The sequence below is a fragment of the Trichomycterus rosablanca genome, chromosome 10, assembly GCF_030014385.1.
Source record: "Trichomycterus rosablanca isolate fTriRos1 chromosome 10, fTriRos1.hap1, whole genome shotgun sequence".
Lineage (NCBI taxonomy): Eukaryota > Metazoa > Chordata > Actinopteri > Siluriformes > Trichomycteridae > Trichomycterus > Trichomycterus rosablanca.
The window spans coordinates 35,464,939-35,484,038 of NC_085997.1; the positions used below are offsets into that span (position 1 = coordinate 35,464,939).

Sequence of the window (19,100 nt, forward strand, 5' to 3'; positions counted from 1 at the left end):
CCACTCATACCAGCACAACACACACTAACACACCACCACCATGTCAGTGTGAGAATGATTCACCACCTAAATAATACCTGCTCTGTAGTGGTCCTGTGCGGGTCCTGACCATTGTAGAACTACAAAGTGCTTCTATATGGTAAGTGGAGCTGATAAAATGGACAGCGAGTGTAGAAACAATGAGGTGGTTTTAATGTTATGACTGATCGGTGTATTTTATAAGTATTTAGACTCAAAATAAGATCAATCAAATGGTTAAGCAGACCATTAAAGGGTTAACAGCCCAAAGCACCTCAACTGGAATATCACTAACATTTTAATGGAATGCCACTTAATGGACCATGTCTTGATCACAGAAACACATCCAACTCAATACTTATGATATGTCCACATAATTTTGGCCATATAGTGTGTGATATTACCTCTAAATACGGTGGTGGAGGATCAATGCTGTCGTACGAAGGCGGTGCGTACGCCTCCTCCAGGTCTACGTCTGAGTTCCGCTCTTCGCTCACAGGTATAGGAATGACGTAGACGGAGTGCTGTGACGCAACAGGTGAATGGTCTGATTTAAAACAGCGGAGTTGTTTACAGCAGCATACCAGTAAGAACAGGCCCAGGGATAACGCCACGCCCGGTATTAAGAAGACCCTGTGACGAGGGGGAGAAAAAAACACAAAAGCACGTCACAAAAACTGCATTATAAATAGTCAAAAATTAAACAAACAACAATCGTTTTATGTAAAGAGGAAGTTTGGTGGGTGGCACAGGGGTCTGATACACTAATTTGAGTCTCAGTGGTACTACCAGCCTAGCTGGGAGCTCAGCAGGCACAATTACACGTCAGAAGGAATGAAGGTCGGTTCGGGTTTCTCTTTGCTACCACTGCAACAGCGACTCCTGCTGTCTGGTCAAAGAGCTGGCACGAGTAGTAGAGGAGCGCGTAGAGCGTAGTGTATTCTCAGACAAGTCAGAGGGGCCTAGTTCTAGTCTCTGACCTTCCTTGGCCAGCGTGAGGGTGATGCAAGTGGCAGATTAATAAATAAAAGTCATTTAAATGGCTTAAAGGGCTCAAGAGCACTTGTAGCCTAGCAGTTAAGGTTCTAGACTAGTGGCGGCCAGGTGGCGCAGCGGGATATTATGCTAGCACACGAGTGAGGAGATTCTGAACACCTCGGTTCGAATCTCGACCTCGGCTCTGCCACAGGTCGGCCGGGCGGCATCTAGAAGGCACAATTGGCAGTGTAGCAGACAGCAGATAATTGGCCACCATGTCTGCTGGGTGACTGGACTATGTGGGTGGGGTCTTCAAACGCTGTGCAAGGAGACCAAGTTAGCAGACCTGTGCAGAAAGCATGGGCAAAAAGACGGGGTCCGCTAGGACTGCGCACCTGTCGGAGGAGGCATGAGCAGCAAGGGAACAAATTAAGTACACTAAAAGGAAGAAAATGCATCTAGTAATTGAAAGGTCGCTGGTTCAAGCCCCACCACTGCCAGATTGCCATGGTTGGGCCCTTGAGCAAGGCCCTTAAGCCTTAATTGCTTAGACAGTATACTGTCACAGTACTGTAAGCCGCTTTGGATAAAAGTGTCCGCTAAATGCTGAAAATGTAAATGCCACATCGTTTTACTCTTCAATTGAAGCAGGCTGTGTCCCAAATGTCACATTACTGAATTACCTATCACGCCTAATTAGTGTATTTTGAATATAATAGTTATACACTATGCAATCAATAGTATGTGGTTTGGGGCGCAGCCAGTGTGAGTTAAGTGTAAAGTTGTTTCTCGCAGGTTGTACAGTATAAACATCAGACTGTACCACAACATTAGAGGAAATCTCACATCTGTACACAAGGAAACGTGAATAATGATGCACTGGAGCTCAATGCTGCGCTGTTCCCCATGAGAAAGGATGCAAAAACACTGCATCCAAACACCTTTACAAGAACTACATCTAATGTTAAGCCAATTTCTGTTAAGCCAAGTTTTGTATGTGAATTAATCTTCAGTGTTTCTGGTCATTTTCACATTTAATATTAGCTCTGTTCATTCCAGATATCAAACCCACTTAGCAAAACAGGTTATAAGTGTCTAATAAGAGTTTAGAATCATTAATAATGAATGTTCCCATCAAACAGTCCAATTAATTAATCAGCTATTAATTATTCTGTTCTGTCCCACATCAGCATCATCAAACTTAAGTTCAAACTTACTTAACAAAGTCCCAATTACTGTCCATCATTTCTTCTGCCTACCTGTGTAAAAAAAGAAATAAAATATATATATACTGATAAGCCATAACATTAAAACCACCTCCTTGTTTCTACACTCACTGTCCATTTTATCAGCTCCACTTACCATATAGAAGCACTTTGTAGTTCTACAATTACTGACTGTAGTCCATCTGTTTCTCTAAATGGTCAGGACCACCACAGGACCCCCACAGAGCAGGTATTATTTAGGTGGTGGATGATTCTCAGCACCTAATAACTAATAATAACTCTACTTGATAATTCAATTATAATAACATATAACATTATAACACAGTTCAGATGAAAACATGGTCCATACTTCATAATGAAAACTCTTCACAGCTCAACCACATGGTTCACATTTGAGAAGAACAAAAAATACACATGATGACTGAACTCTAACCAGCTGTTAGAAAAATATTAACCACACACCAGTAAACATTAAGGAAATAAAAATAACACTTACACAGAACTGAAGCGTATCGTGTTCGTACCACAGGCCTAGAGAAAAATGGAGACAGTCTGTTTACAGTCTTCACTCCTCCTGAAGTCAGGTACAGTATGAGGAAGTCAGTCGATCAAGGAACGTCATCAGAACCACTAAAGGGACTTTGACTTTTTAGGTAGGTCTCCTACGTAAAACCTTTACTGCCGGGTTAAAACCCTGAAGTATTCATGAGCTACGTGCTGGAATGAAAAACGGCGTATCAGAAGAACTCACAGCAAAGGTCATTAACCCCTTCACTTATTGATCATTATAAACACTCATAATCCGTTCACTACTCAGTTATTCAGTAACGTACAGTACAAACCCAAACATCATCAACCCCTTTTTCCTGTGACTAATAATTGAAACACACCCTGGCCTGGGCTTTCCAACAATCATCTGGATCAAATATTTACAGACAGCAGCTTTGGTGATTCATTCATTGGTGTAGAAATATCTAGAATGTCATTCAACTTTGTGTCATGGACTCCTTTGTGCATATGTAAATAAGGTTTGACCACTAGAACCGTGGTCTCTTGGCTAGATCAGGTCACATTATACTAAGAGAAATGTTTTCCAGATAGTCAGATGTAACATGAAATCCACCATAAAGTTTCTTGTGTTAAATTTACATTTACAGCATGTAACAGACACTTAACTAACTCAGCAATGGACTGGCGCCCCGTCCAGGGTGTTACTGTGTGCCTTGCGCCCATTGATAGGCTCCAGTACCCCTCCCCCCTCAACCCTGATTGGATAAGGGGTTAAGACAGTGAGTGAGTGAGTTAACTAACTTACCATAGTGACCATATAGAGAGGGTTAAGGGCCTTGCTCAAGGTCTCAACAATGACTTAAACCAGCATTTTAGCATCATTTATTATCAGGCCGCACAGAAAGAATAATTATTTAGGGATTGCTACAAAACAATGCTTCCATTTACATTTACGGCATTTAGCAGACGCTTTTATCCAAAGCGACTTACAGTTATGACTGAACACAATTGTGAGCAATTAAGGGTTAAGGGCCTTGCTCAGGGGACCAACAGTGGCAACTTGGCAGTGGTGGGGCTTGAACCGGCAACCTTTTGATTACTAGTCCAGTACCTTAACCACTGAGCTATCACTGCACATTTCCAACATCCTATCTTTGTAAAGTGGGATTTTCTGCAGTAATGGCAACCAAAACAAAGTTACGGAGTAGACTGGACATAGGGAACACACTTCAGATGTTTTTGACCCCTATCACCTCTAGGTGGGAGCATCTCGGTGCAACAATATAAGTTCAGGGTTCCACTGATTTTCCATCATTGGTGAGCAGTATCGTTATGCACTTTGTGTTTTATTACGCTCCTCATATAATTTTATTTTAAATCCTCCTGCCCCCGCTGGTCCATGAAATTATATCTTATATGAAACCAGTCCATGGTGCAAAAAAGGTTTGGGACCTCTGTCCTAATCAATATTTTTTATACAGGCCTGAATGCAGGAATATAAAGATGAGGTCAGATTCAATACTGCCTTGCAATCGATATTCCAATTCATCCCAAAGCTGTTAATAAGAGCGGAGATCAGACCTCCGTACAGGCCACTGGGGTTCCTTTAAACCAAACCATGTCTGTATGATCCAGGCTTTGTGCACAAAGCCATGCTGGAGCAAGAAAAGGACCTTCCCCAAACTGTTGGCACAGAGTTACAGGATTTTTTTGTAATATAAATAACCAGAATAAACAGATGAATCCAAGAGTCCAAGCCAGAGACACAATTTATTTAAAATAAATTTAGAGAACATCAGTGAAGTTGAAGAAAGAAAAACAAAATACAGGGTCGGTTCCGAGACGGCGCAGATGAAAGATTTTACTTCCAGAGCTTCTTGATGGACATGTTCTTCTCACTGTCCTTCTGCATCACCTGTGGATAAAGAACAAAATCTTTCAGGTTTAATCTGATCAACTCATCACATAGTTTATTTATTTATTTTGATGTTTTACACCGTCATTACACAGTGGTTATATTCAGGGCAGGAAAGGTAGGTAATATCTTATATTCAGATAAATATCTTAGTTTATAATCTTTGTCAAGCGCTCTTTTAGACCAATTTTTCCAAAAACTTGAGGACTTTTCATTTCAGCTTGATTAAAGATTTTTCTCATCCTCACACTCTGGGATTTCCAAAAATCAGCTGGATCAAATATTTATAAACAGCAGCTTTGATGATTCACTGAGTGGTTCTAGAAAGTCATTGAACTTTGTGCACATGTAAATAGGGATAGTTTGACTAGAACTGTTGGAAGGTAGAACAGTGGAACCACCTTAAAGCAGGTTTGAATTAAATGCACATTTACAGCACTGAGCAGACACTGATCCAAAGCAGCTTCTCATTGTGGTCATACAGAGTTCAAGCAATTGAGGGTTAAGGGCCTCCTCAAGGGCCAACAGTGGCTTAAACCAGCAACCCTCTGATTAACTTGAGGACTGTTTTCATTTCAGCTTGATTAAAAAATGTCCTCATAGTCTTTGGTTTGATTGTCGCTGCTGTAAATATTTATGACATTCAGTTAGTATATGTTTACATTTTAAGCATTTAGCAGATGCTTTTATCCAAAGCAACTTGAGGGTTAAGGGCCTTGCTCAAGGGCCCAACAGTGGCAACCTGGCAGTGGTGGGGCTTGAACCAGTGACCTTTCGATTACCAGTCCAGTACCTTATACGAGGCAGTTGTAGCCTAGCGGTTATGTTTTATATATATATTATACGTGTGTTACCCATGTGTGTCCAATGCAGCATCTGGTATAAACCACCTGATCAAAACGTTTCTCGCCACGTAGTTCTGACGGTACAAGACCTTAAAACGTCTAGTGTAGCGCCGCATTTAATCCCAGTAATGAGAACAAACGTACCTTCGCAACCGCCATCTCAAAGTCCTCCTGGGTGACGTGGACCCTCCTCTCTCGCAGGGCGTACATGCCAGCTTCTGTACAAACACCCTGCACCAAAGAAGTTAACAATTACACTCGTCGTACAGCCACAAACGAAACCTGCTGATCTCTCTACATCTGTCATCCTACACTCCTGAGAAGAGGGCGTGTCTAAATTCTTAGATCCCTTAAAACGCTCCTACTGAGGCGCCTTAATTCTGAGTGATGATCTGACTGAATAACGAGGGAGCGTCCGGTGCTTCCTCAGTGCTGAAGGCAATCCCAGCATTCAGTGCGGCACGACTTTTCTCACAAAAAATGACAAACATGATGAACGAATATAATGCGGAGCAACCAACAGAGTTCTTTTCACATGTACATAAATTCTCATAGGTGTTTAATCTGTATAAAGGTGCACGAGTGTCGTTTATTTGTAAATTCAGGCTCGTCAGGGACGGTTTAACCGTTTTCAGTACACGAAGGGAGACGTTAGCTGGCGTGCTAGCGGGTTGTGTCGCCTCAGCCCATTGGTTTGAATGGCCTGAGGCTACCTGTGTTAGCTTAGTAAGCTAAAACTGTAATTGTTGAGTAAGTAGTGCGTCTAAATAATCTGCCTTATGAGTTCGATGTCTTATTAGAATCCTCTCTACTGAGGCAGCTGATCAGCTGACCGTCTGCTTTCAGGTGCTATACTTACCTTCACCTCGGCGCCTGATGCCCCCGGCATGAGCTCAGCAATCTTGCGCAGGTTAATCCCCCTGGTCAGGTTCATTTTGCGCGAGTGGATCTTCAGGATGTCCAGACGGGCCTGGTGAGGGGAAGAGGACAGTTAACACTGGGAATACCTGGACGATACAGTGAGGTCAGAATAAAGCGGGACGTGTGAGACTGACCTCCTCGTTGGGAGGGGGGAACTCGATCTTGCGGTCGATGCGGCCGGGTCGGAGCAGAGCCGAGTCCAGGATGTCGATACGGTTGGTGGCCATGATGACCTGCAGAGGAAAACACACTGTTACACACACTGGCGCACTAAACTGCCCCTCGGTGTGGGCGAGTGAGTTACTGGGTGAGTGTCACGCCCTGCGATGGACTGGCCCACTGTCCAGACTTTATAAAAATGGAAACAGCTCTCTGTATTTATATTTACACTGCAGTCACACAAGGTTCCTTGCACCTCACAAAACATGCAGATGGTGGATTGGCGGCCCTAAACTGCCCACTCTGTGTGGGCTAGTGAGTTACTGGGCGAGTGTCATGTCCCGCGATAGACTGGCCCACTGTCCAGACTTTATAAAACGTTCACAATAATGGAAACAGCTCTCTGGATTTATAAGAAACTCCAAAACAACTCGGTGCTACATCACAAATTACATACAACAATCCATGTAGCTTCATTTATTATTTCTTATACATTTATTACACGCTCCTACGACTTTCGGCTAGTAATGACGCTGTTCTGCCCCCTAGTGGAGACCTTTTTTATGCTTCAGTCACACAAGGTTCCTTCCACCTTACAAAACAAACAGAAGGTGGATTGGCGGCTCTAAACGTACCCTTTAGATGAGGGGGAGTGAGTTACTGGGTGAGTGTCATGTCCCGCGATAGACTGACCCACTGTCCAGACATTAAGACTTTTCTGGCTTGTTATGACAGTGTTTTGATGCTGTTCTGCCCCCTAGTGGAGACCTTTTTTATGCTTCGGTCACACAAGGTTCAAGGTTCAAGGTTACAAAACATACAGATGGTGGATTGGCCTGTCTAAACTGCCCACTGTGTGTGGGCTAGTGAGTTACTGGGCGAGTGTCATGTCCCACGAAAGACTCGCCCACTGTCCAGACTTCATAAAACGTTCACAATATTGGACACAGCTGTGATATCTGTATACAAATAGGTGCTACATCATAAATTACTCACAACGAGCTATGTAGCTTCAGTCCAAACAATAATGACAAGTGTGTGGTTGTGTCATAACTTGACACTGCCAATTTATTACACTGTCTTAACTAGGGCTGAAACGATTCCACGAGTAACTCGAGTAAATCGATTACTAAAAATCATCGATTCAAATTTTTTGCATCGAGGAATCGTTTAATCCGCACAACCATATACAGCTCACGGTGTTTTACACGGACGACTTTCACTTGTGCGCAGCGTGTTTAACGCTGTGTGCAGGTGACGTGAAGAATCTGAGGGCTGCGTCCCAAATATCTGAAACATAAACAGAACTTAACAGGACTTGATCCGGGTTCTTTTTGCGGACAGTTTAATGAACACTACGTATTTGGACACGTCCGCCGCTCCTGCGAACTGAACGTATCGGTTTAGGACGCAGCCGAGATTTGATAGCGCGGACTGCGAGATATAGAGAGAAAATAGCGAACAGGAGGAGACTGGACAGAGAAAAGCACAGAAAGTTTGAGATCATTTTAAGCTGATAAAACTAAAACTCAGTATAACATCCACACCATCAGAGCGTCGTGTTTACTTTACTCATGTTTACTGACTTTACTTCCTTTCAACCACCACAGGCTTTTATAAAGATTTAGGCAAACACACACACACACACACACACACACACACACACACACACACACACACACACACACCAGATCTACCTCATCTAGAGACACAATCCTGACAGATTTTTATCCCCCTACAAACACCACAAAACCTCCCAACAAAATATTAAAGCTTTATGTTCTGCGTGAGCTGTAGCTGAAACTTTGAGTTTTGAAAGTTGCACAAATTACAGGCTTATGTTCATGTATTTTTGTTTATTATTATTTATGACTTGATGACCTGATGTTTCAGGTTGCCTGTTTACATTTTAAAAGTAAATTAATTTATTTTTGATTTATTTATTTTTGCATTTAAAAAATGTTAAACTGTCCTGTATGCAAGGAATACAAATGTACAGTTTGGTTTAAGAAACATGTCTTATTTAATCTAATATGTATTTGTTTTTGCTCTTTGTTAAAGCAAAAGTATTTCTTATCCGATTACTCGATTAATCGCTGGAATAATCGATAGAATACTCGATTACAAAAATAATCGATAGTTGCAGCCCTTGTCTTAAGACTTTTTTGGCCAATAATGCCCCCTAGTGAAGACCTTTGTTATGCTTCAGTCACACAAGGTTCCTTCCACCTTCCAAATCATGCAGATGGTGGATTGGCAGCTCTAAACTGCCCTCTCTGTGCGGGCGAGTGAGTTACTGGGTGAGTGTCATGACCACCAATGGACTGGCCCACTGTCCAGACTGTTCCATAAAACGTTCACAATAATGGAAACAGCTCTCTGCTGGGCGGTCAGGTGGCAAACTAAAAATGAAGGTTGAAGGCTCAGTTATTGGACGGTATACGAAAAGTGGGCGTGTCCTGTGAAATCAACATTGATAGATGGCTTTACTGTGAAGCAAAATGACATTTCAAACCTAAGACTGAATCTCAGTTCTGCTACCAGCAGGCTACGAGCCTATACGGACGATGGGGATTCATCTTAACTGCAGCAATTACGACCTCTGCTGGCTGATCGATGGCGCTACAGAGAGACGGGGATCGCTGTGCGAGTCTCTGTACGTGACACAGATCTCCATATAAACTCGCCTCGGCTACCGCATACATGTCAGAGGGGCTCTCCTCGGTCAGGAGTGGAGGTCTGGGAAGCAAAATGCAATCAGGTAATTAGATATGACTACATTGGAGGGGAAATTAGGGGAGAAAATGCAAAAAAAAAATTCCATTTAAGAGTGACATAGTAGCTAAACGATGCTTCCCCATGTTAGGTCACCTTATGCCAAGTTCACACTACACGACTTTCCAAGTGGTCAGGTCGCTGTACAGTTCACACTATACGACTGAATCTCTTGCACTCGGGAGTCTTTCAGTCGGTGTATATTTCACACTACACGACTGATCGGCGATAGGGGGTTTCACACTACACCATCCATCACCAACTGGAACCGCAGACGAGCTTCTCCGGTCTCCCTTCTTTTCTTTTTTTTTTTTTTTTTTACAAAAACACACGTGAGAAGTGACGAGAAGTTTAATGATACCACGTCCAAAAAAATTAACTTCAACAAGTAGCGAGAGATCAAAGGGTTTGTGCGCTGATGTGCAGCGTAATATCAAGGAGAAAAATTAATGAATCTGAGTGGATTTGGCAACACGAACAGTATATGGCTTGTTTTGTAGTAAGTTTTGCAATGCAGCGTGGGTATTACGTTTTGTAGAGGACGATCAAATAAGAAATACTGTAAAAAACGTGTGTGTGTCGGTGTATCCTGATATAAACTATATTAATTAAGCCCCTGTCCCCTGTCCTCTCCTGCATTTCCCCTCACGCTGTATCCTGTGTTCTCATTGGCTGTTCGACATGTCACTCATTCCCAGTTGCCCGTCTGAGATCAGATATCTGGCGTGCTAGAAAACTCGATCCAGTCGCCGAGCGCTCGGCGAGCCGGTCGGGTCGAGTTGTCGGATAGTTCACACTTAGCGACTGAGAGCCGAGTTTTGATCTGCCAACCCGGAAAATCAATCGCCGAGCGAAAATCAGGGCAAAAATCGTGTAGTGTGACCTTGGCATTAGGCTGGACTAACTGGCTGGTTTTTAGTCTCATATCTCTGCAGCATATCTTATAAATGTGCTACACCAAAAGATTTAAAGACCAGTAACGTTATCTTAAAGTCTATTATGTAGCATACTGGTATCCAGAGTAAGAACAGACAGAACAGCCGCATAGTCCACATGGCAAGTGTTCATCAGGATTCTAATCCCACGCACCAAACGGACTATAACTAAGAACCAACTATGGAACATGTAGCACTGGAAAACGTGAGAAGTCCTCAGCGGTTCATGTGGTCGTGTTTGGTCGTACCTTGATGTTCTTGGTGGCCTCGAAACCATCCAGCTGGTTGAGGAGCTCCAGCATGGTGCGCTGAACCTCGCTGTCTCCCCCGGATCCTCCCTCCAGACGCGAGGAACCGATGGAGTCGATCTCGTCCATGAAGATGATGGAGGGGGCGTGTTCACGAGCCATGACGAACAGCTCGCGCACCATCCGAGCTCCTGCACACGCAGAGAATCGGAGGTAAATTACATCACAGCTTTAATGTGGTGAATCGCTTTAACGTAGTGCTGAACTGTATGGGTCGGAACGATGGTCAAAAGTATGTGGACGCCTGACCATGAGCTTGTTTGACTTCTCATTCGGAAACCACATATGCATTTACCCCCTTTTCTCCACGGACACACGCCCACTCCGACACGCGAGCAGTCCCGACTGCATCTTTTCACCTGCACGAGGCGAGTTCATACACGGATCAGCCTTGTGTACGGAGAGTCACACCCTGATCAGCATTATTCCTCTACTCTGAGCCAGCAGAGGTCAGAATTGCACCAGTCCCTATCTGGCTCCTTCCCTGTATGAACAGGCCAATCGTTGTTCATGAAGCCGCCCAACCCAGCCGGACAGCAGAGCCGAGATTCCATACGATGTATTCGAAATCCCAGTTCTGGTGTGCTAGCGTGTTTTACAGCTGCACCACCTGAGCGGCTGTGGGAATTTGTGCCTGTTGAGTGAAAACAAGATTTTTGAGGTCAGGCAGAAGGTCTGGCTTGTGGTTGATGTTCAACTCATCCCCAAGTTGTTCAGCATGGTTGAGGTCAGTCCCCCGCACACCAAACTCATCTCGATGGGCTATTTAGAAGGGGCGTCCATATACTTTTGGCCATGTAGTAAAGCTGAGTGAGGTGTTAAGTTGCAATGAACAAACCCTCTCCAATAAACTTCTGCACCAGCTCAGAACCGGACACTCGAATGAACGTGCAGTCGGTGTGGTGAGCCACGGCTCGGGCCAGCAGGGTCTTCCCGGTGCCAGGAGGTCCGTACAGCAGCACACCCTGCAGGGGGGCACAAGATTATTCATTTAGTTCTTTACTTATTACACACTTTGGTCACATTAATGACAGGAACGGTAGCTACTGGGATGATTTTGTATCTCCAGTTCACCTCACTTGCACGTCTTTGGACCGTGGGAGGAAACCGGAGCACCCGGAGGAAACCCACGCAGACACAGGGAGAACATCCAACCCGCTCCACCTGGGGATCGAACCCCAAACCTTATTGCTGTGAGGCAAAAGCCCTACCCACTTAGCCACTGAGCCGCCCCACGAGATAATTACCCAAAAGGATCACTGGTTAGTCTGGAGCTGGCCAATTTATTAGGAACCTTGTACTGATACTGGGTGGAACCCGCTTTGCTTTTTGAACCACCTCAGTTCCATCAAGGTGCTGGAAACACACATTTAAGGCTGCTGATTCGTCTCCTGGACATTCATCATCATAAAGGTTTCTACTGGATTCAGATCTGGTGACCGGGGAGGCCACTGAAGCACATTTTGGATTTAGAAGACGCTTTTATACTGCGACAGTATACAGTCTGAGCAATTGAGGTTTAAGGCCCTTGCTCAAGGGTCCAACAGTGGCAGCCTGGCAGTGGTAAAGCATAAACCAGCAACCTTCTGATTACTAGTCCTGTACCATAACAGTGCTTGATTGGTATTACGTGGCCCAATGTGTCCCAAGAGAACTTTCCCACATCATTAGACCACTAAAACCAGCAAGAAATCTTCAAACTTGACAGGTTGGGTCCATAAATGTATTTATTTACATTATCTATACCTATTATTTATTTATATTACACCGTGGTTATATTCACGACAGGAAGGGTAAATAATTATCACGTCAGTCTATCATCCTTGTCAAGTGTTGCTCTTTTATACCAATTTTTCTTAAGAAATTATGGATTGTTTTTATTTTGGGTCCATAAATTCATGCTGTTTACGCCATATTCTGACCCTACACTGCAGGCTATGACAGAAATGGATATTTATCACACCAGACGATGACTCTCAGTCTTTAACTGTCCAGTTTTGGTCAGCCCGTGCCCACGGTCTCCTCAGATTCCCACTCTTGGTTTCAGCTCTCACGCTACCGTCCGTCACATGACCGGGCGATTAAACAGCTACCTGTTCCTAATAAAGTGGCCGTTAAGCAAACAACACCTGAACCCACCTTCGGCTGAGCGATACCGAGCGCCTCGAAGAGCTCGGGGTGCTTAACGGGCAGCTCGATCACCTCCTTAATCTCTTTGATCTGCTTGTCCAGGCCGCCGATCATCTCGTAGGTGGAGTCAGGAACCTAGAGGTCGAACAGAAATGAGTGCTTGGTGTGAAGCTTTATAACCGGGGTCGAGAAAATGATCGAGTGAAGGAATGCATACCTTCTCCACCATCATGAGCGACACCAGTGGGTCCACTTTGTTGGGAAGGATCTTGTGCAGGGTGTAGCTGTCGTTCCTGAGCGCTACTCTGCAGTTTGGGGTCACCTGGATGGTACATGGTCATTTGGTCACATTTTATTTGGTAGCAAAGCAGCATGAAGTTGCAAATTGGTGCATTTGTGGAAAAACTCACATCATTGATGTCAATGTTCTTGTCCACGTCCACCACAAACTTCCCCTCAGGATGAACCTACGGACATAGCAGTAAAAAACTTTCATTTATTTGTTTATTTATTTGGATTTTTATGCCATGTTTAACAGGTACGTTATTCACTATTGTATTATTTATTAGGATTTTAACGTTGTGTATTGCACAGCTTGGTTACATTCATGACAGGACAGGAAGTTACTGGTTACACAAGATTCATCAGTTCAAGTTTAATGTCAAACACAGTTATGGACAATTTTGTGTCTCCAGTTCACCTCACTTGCACGTCTTTGGACTGTGGGAGGAATCCGGAGCTCCCGGAGCAAAACCACACAGACACGGAGAGAACATGCAAACTCCACACAGAAAGGACCCGGACCGCCCCACCTGGGGATCGAGCCCAGGACCTTCTTGCTGTGAGGCGACAGTGCTACCCACCGAGCCACCATATCTAAGACGACATCAACCAACAAAAAACAAAGCGATACAATACTTGCTCAGCAAGTCGCACAAGTCAAGACCGCTGGAATCAGCATTGGAATTTCAGCTGTGCTATCGACCAACCGGGCATTTACACACTGGCTTAAAGCGACCCCTGTTGTCTGGTCAAGGCTCTGCACTACCTATAGTTAATCTGAAGAGCTCAGTGTTTCTCTGAGACACAACTGTGAGCAAGTAAACGAATGCACACGTACGTGTCAGATAGGTCCGGTCTCAGCCCTCCTCGGCCACGACCTCTCGTTTTAAAGGTGATCACAATCCTCAGGTATCTGATTTGATCGATATTAAAAGGAACGTGTGGCTCACCTTCACCAGCACTTTCTTCTTGTCCATGGCTCTGACCACCTCACCCACGTAAGAACCCTGTTCCTGCAGCAGCTGCAGCTCCTCACGAAGGAGACGCACTGAGGAAAAAAAGAAGAAGATGATGAAAATCAGGAGCTGCATTCATGCTTCTGACCAGAATACTTCTATACACACTGGAGCACAGGAGGATTTAACTCGCCATTTGGGACAGAAGCCTGAACTGGGCCTGGTTTATGATAGAAATATAAGTGGAAGTGAATTAACACCAGGTACTTTTACAACCCATGTTGGCTTGGTCAGCATCAGTCATTGAGTTCATGTAGCAGCACAATATTTAGTGAAGTTGTGTCTGGTTTCTTTGTATGTCCATTACATGTGTTGCTTTAGTTATGTTACAGACAGGAATTTAGAAGTCTTTTTGCTTCTGTATTGATGAATCGTTCCTTCATGCTCTTTGCTGTTAGCATCTGTCGTCCCTCGAGGTCATAAATGATACATTCCAGGATTAAATGTTTTATTGTAAGCTGTGTTTGGCGTGCTGCACAATATGGGGCAGCTTCACCTTTTATCAGATACGTGCGTGTTATTCTGGTGTGTCCAATACGGCATCTTGTGTACATTGCCTGCTCACCGCGCTTTTTAAGGTAGGTCCTACTGAGTTTTAGAACTGATGCTCATTAAGGACATGATCAGATCAAGGCCAAGGCTGAGAAGCTGGATGCTTTACAAAAGTGACCACTGCTGTCTGGTTGAGGCGTCTGCATGAGTGGTGGACGTTTAGTGTAAACACTTTGTGAGAGTCGGCCCCTGGTGGGTGAAAAGAAGCGACTCCCGACTCTCCTTGGTCAGCACAAGAATGGTGCAGGCATCACAGGATTCATAACAAGGGAACTGGAAATGACTAAAGATGTGTCATTTGACCATCACATGAAGATGAGCAGGATCTTCTGAAGTGGATACACGTACTAACGGTTCATGTAACAGACAATCTTAAGCATCAGAGGGTAGCGCCGCAAACACAGCGAGAACTCTTCCTTTACCTTTAGCATTAAGCTCATTCCTTTGGGCCTGCAGACGCCGGAGGTTTTGGCTCTTCTCGTTTACTGTCAGCTACAGAAAGAAAACACAAACAAAGGGTTTAATGCCATTTCATTCACACAACCATTGGTATCCAAACTCACAGCACATGGGGTAATGACATGCAATTTTTAGCGCAAAATCTGCAGTAAATAATAAAGTAACCAAACAATTATTTTTTTCACCCACAGGAGACATATCTTATTAGTCTAACTGACCACACACACAGGTTTAATGTTATCCAGTTTAGTCTGAAAAAAACTTACAAAGAGCCTCACAGTGAAGATAAACCGAAAGCAACAGCGTGTGTGTGTTTCTTTAAAAAAACGCTTTGTTCACAGTGTCGCTTTAAATGATTCTGATTCAGGAGTCGAATGTGACGCGTAAGTTTCTCTCTCCGTTTTTACTGTTATTAATAAATGCTGTGGTTTTAAATAAACACCAGCTACTACAGAACATTTTGTGTGACTTTCTTACATTAAAAAGCTTCATTAAAAAGCTTAATTAAACCGCTATTACCACAGAGCGGTCACCGAGTCAGACTCGTTCCGTCTGTGGAGCTAAAAGTTCTGATTATCCTAAAAGTTCAGCAGATGATCCTGAACTAACGAATTTGGTAATGAATAAACTTTTGCCTCTGATTGGCTCTGTAACGTTTCTGTTCTCATTTACATCAAAAGTAAGAACCACTTACGAGTTACCAAACTGAACATGAGTTTGAATAATGTGCTGATAGAATCGGCTCAGATTTGACCGGGTTGAATGATCTTTTTAAAGTAAATATTTCACTCAGCAAAATTGCATCGTATGTATGATGCACAACGTTAATTCTGTTATTTTAGGTCGTGAAGAGCTTTCATGATGGTTTCTGTATGATGGTTGATGAATGGTGATGTGATGGTTCGTGTTTTGTAGCGCAAAGTCTGGATCAATTCACTGAGCTGTTAAGCTTAACATGATCTTTATATATCAAGTAGTGATGGGACTTGATTAAAAATTTTAATCGAGTTAATTACAGGGTCTGTAATTAATTAATCGCAATTAATTACAAAAATTATTTTGCTACTAAAATTTTGAATGAATACACGTATATTCTTAACAACAAACATGTTTATTGCTTTTTGAATTTTTTTTTTTTTAATTGTTATTAAACCAACAGATGTGTTGGTGCTATTATAGTTATTCAGATTTCAAGTATTTCAGGAACCCCTGATTTATTAAAAATAAATAAAACAACTATACAATATTGCAACTCGTGAGAGTTTAACATCTGGTGTAAACAAAAATTAAAGTGCCATTTCTAAATTTTGGCCCTGAAACCTGTCATCTGGTCCAATGTGGGCTGGCTGGAGCGTTTATTTGTACCGCTGCTGGGGACGCTGAAATTAGCTGTGGGGACGGCTGTGCTTGCCGCAACATGTTTTGCATTGAGATGGTATTTTAGGCTTGAGTAGCTTCGGTGATAAGCAAACTCCTTTTTGCACAACTTGCATACAACAGTAGTCTTTTCGAAAGTCCCATCAGGACGTTTTTTAAAGCTAAAGTTGTCCCTCAGTGGACCAAGAGAAGCGGCTTCGTCGTCCATCGTTGTTGTTTGCGGATGTCGCTTGTGCATCAGATTTACAGGCGTGCTAGAACACGCGAATACAAAGGTTCCGGCTCCAAACTTAATTGGATTAATTCCGATAAAAGTTTTAACGCGTTAAAATCTTTGTAATTAATTAATCTAAATTAACGCGTTAAAGTCCCGGCCCTAATATCAAGTGATCGGATCGGCTACATTTGGGAAATATCGTCCGATCGTCGATAGCATATTTTGATTGAAAATCGGCCGATATCGATTTAAAGTCGAGCGATCGTCCCATCTCTAATTACATGTATATGTTTTTTACATGTATATGTATTTTTTTGCTTTGATTTTATTCTTTTATGTACGGTGACCTTGAGAGTACGCTGTTTAAGGGGCGCTCAGGTGCCACAGTGGTGTAACACACTAGCCCAACAGCACAGAGAGTTTAAGCTTCTGAGTTTGCAGCAGTGATGTGTCATGCGGTGGAGGAACACACAGAGCACAGCGTGGCCTCTGTAAAAAAGCTACCCTACTCAGGCAGAGCGAGCGGCAGAGGAAGTAAGATTAAAGAACAAGAACACAGGAAGGTGTTTAAGAACTGAATAGTATTTCATGTTTATACCTGTAACTCCTCGATTTTGGAGAGGTAATACTGTCTGAGGCCGGAGCCGCCTTTACTGTCCTCCAACTCCATCTGAGAGAAATGAAAGAGCAACAACACGGTGAGAAAGCAACAAAAAAAATCAAGTGAAATTTAAACATGAATAAAAAGAGTAAAGTATAAACTAACGACTCAAACTCAAAAACTGTAATATACACCGAGCAGGCATAACATTATGACCACTGACAGGTGAAGTGAATAACACTGATTATCTCTTCATCACGGCACCTGTTAGTGGGGGGGATATATTAGACAGCAAGTGAACATTTTGTTCCTCAAAGTTGATGTTAGAAGCAGGAAAAATGCGAGTTTGACGAGGACCAAATTTTGATGGCTAGACGACTGGGTCAGAGCATCTCCAAAACTGCAGTTCTTGTGGGGTGTGTCCCGGTCCCGGTAAACCGGCGACAGGGTCATGGGCGGCCAAGGCTCACTGATGCACGTGGGGAGTGAAGGCTGCTGACGAGCTGCTGTAGCTCAAACTGCTGAAGAAGTTAATGCTGGTTCTGATAGAAAGGTGTCAGAATACACAGAGCATCACAGTTGCAGGGCTGTTTTGGCAGCAAAAGGGGGACCAACACAATATTAGGAAGGTGGTCATAATGTTATGCCTAATCGGTGTAAACTGTAATAATAACAATAATAATAATCATAATAGTAACAAAAATAACTTAAATTATAAACTAAAGGCTTACCAGGATGAAATAAATAAAATAAAAATGAATATAATATAATTACAATATAATAATAATAATAATTTATACGAATAAAAATAAATCACTACTAATATTAAATATACCAGTAATATAAAATCAATAATAATAATAGCTACACAATAATATAAAATATAATTATTAGATTATAAGATAATTATTAGTTTAAAATAATAATAACATTATTAATAATGATAATAACGCCTAATAATAACGTTTTAACTTGTTAAACCTGTTATGGATAACACTAAGCAAACACTAAATTTAAAGATTTGATTTACAAAAAGAAACACATTAAAGACTATAAAGATTGTTTAACATAAATGCGAATAAATCAGGAATTTAAATCAACTTTATTTTGAACACTGACACTAATAAAACCTGGTTAGCAGCGTTAGGCTAACAATGTATTACTTTTCTCCCCATCCGTTTTTCGACAGCCTTGATTTGATTGGTTAGCAGGCAGACTCAAATACAACCATCCAATCAGAGCACAGCATGTCAGATATCAGCCAATGTCATGATGGGGTGAAGCAAGGCGGGACTTGTCAGAAAACAGGTGTAAAAATGACATTCCGGCATAACAATGATACAGCAAAGCGATCTCGATTATAAAGATTTAAATGTGGAAACGGTGAAACATGAATGTTCTGCGCTGCACCGGAACCCTGTGTATGTAATTACAGACGCGTTTAAGCCACGTATGAAGCGTTTTAACAACATTATAACGGTTTAATTCATGAAAAAGGCAGAATTACTTACATGATCTATTCCGTCTAGCGCCATGTTGGAGGGTTCAGCACTTCTGCTGAGTTATTAGAGGCTTCCGGTTGGTGTCGGTGCTGCCCTCTAACGGCTCAAATCAGGGCTGTGTCCCAAATCACGACTTTCTTTTAACACAAGTGCACTACTTAGGGTAAAAGGCGATGTTCAGAAAGTTCGAAGTTTCAGACCAAGTAGCACCACTGGACAAACCAAAACAGAAATAATAACGAATGTTTCTATTAAGGAAACACAGACAGGGAAGCCTGCGGGGAGAACATACCAAACTTACAATCATTAACCTGCATGTATTTGCATGTGTTAGTTCCAACGCACAAATATGATTGCATTGTTGACTTTACACT

The 19,100-nt window shown here is 42.7% G+C and overlaps 1 protein-coding gene across 1 annotated transcript; it reads right to left on the reverse strand.

The window, feature by feature from the left end:
* Nucleotides 1-4,483: 4,483 nt before the first annotated feature.
* psmc5 (proteasome 26S subunit, ATPase 5) lies at nucleotides 4,484-18,821 on the reverse strand. The gene is made up of 13 exons (XM_063003240.1): nucleotides 18,736-18,821; nucleotides 17,222-17,293; nucleotides 14,993-15,062; nucleotides 13,953-14,050; nucleotides 13,131-13,187; nucleotides 12,938-13,042; nucleotides 12,730-12,855; nucleotides 11,429-11,555; nucleotides 10,531-10,721; nucleotides 6,548-6,646; nucleotides 6,352-6,462; nucleotides 5,637-5,723; nucleotides 4,484-4,647 (listed from the first exon to the last, which is right to left on the reverse strand). Exons 1-13 carry the CDS (start codon nucleotides 18,757-18,759, stop codon nucleotides 4,594-4,596), a joined length of 1,221 nt encoding a protein of 406 aa, XP_062859310.1. The 5' UTR covers nucleotides 18,760-18,821; the 3' UTR covers nucleotides 4,484-4,593.
* Nucleotides 18,822-19,100: the final 279 nt, after the last annotated feature.

Excerpts from the sequence above, each read along its gene's own strand:
- psmc5 (XM_063003240.1), bottom strand. The coding sequence starts at position 18,759 with ATGGCGCTAGACGGAATAGATCAT. Across the intron at positions 14,051-14,992 it reads GAATGAGCTTAATGCTAAAG|TGCGTCTCCTTCGTGAGGAG; the intron begins GTAAAGGAAGAG and ends TTTTTTCCTCAG. Across the intron at positions 13,188-13,952 it reads AGAAGAAAGTGCTGGTGAAG|GTTCATCCTGAGGGGAAGTT; the intron begins GTGAGCCACACG and ends CTATGTCCGTAG.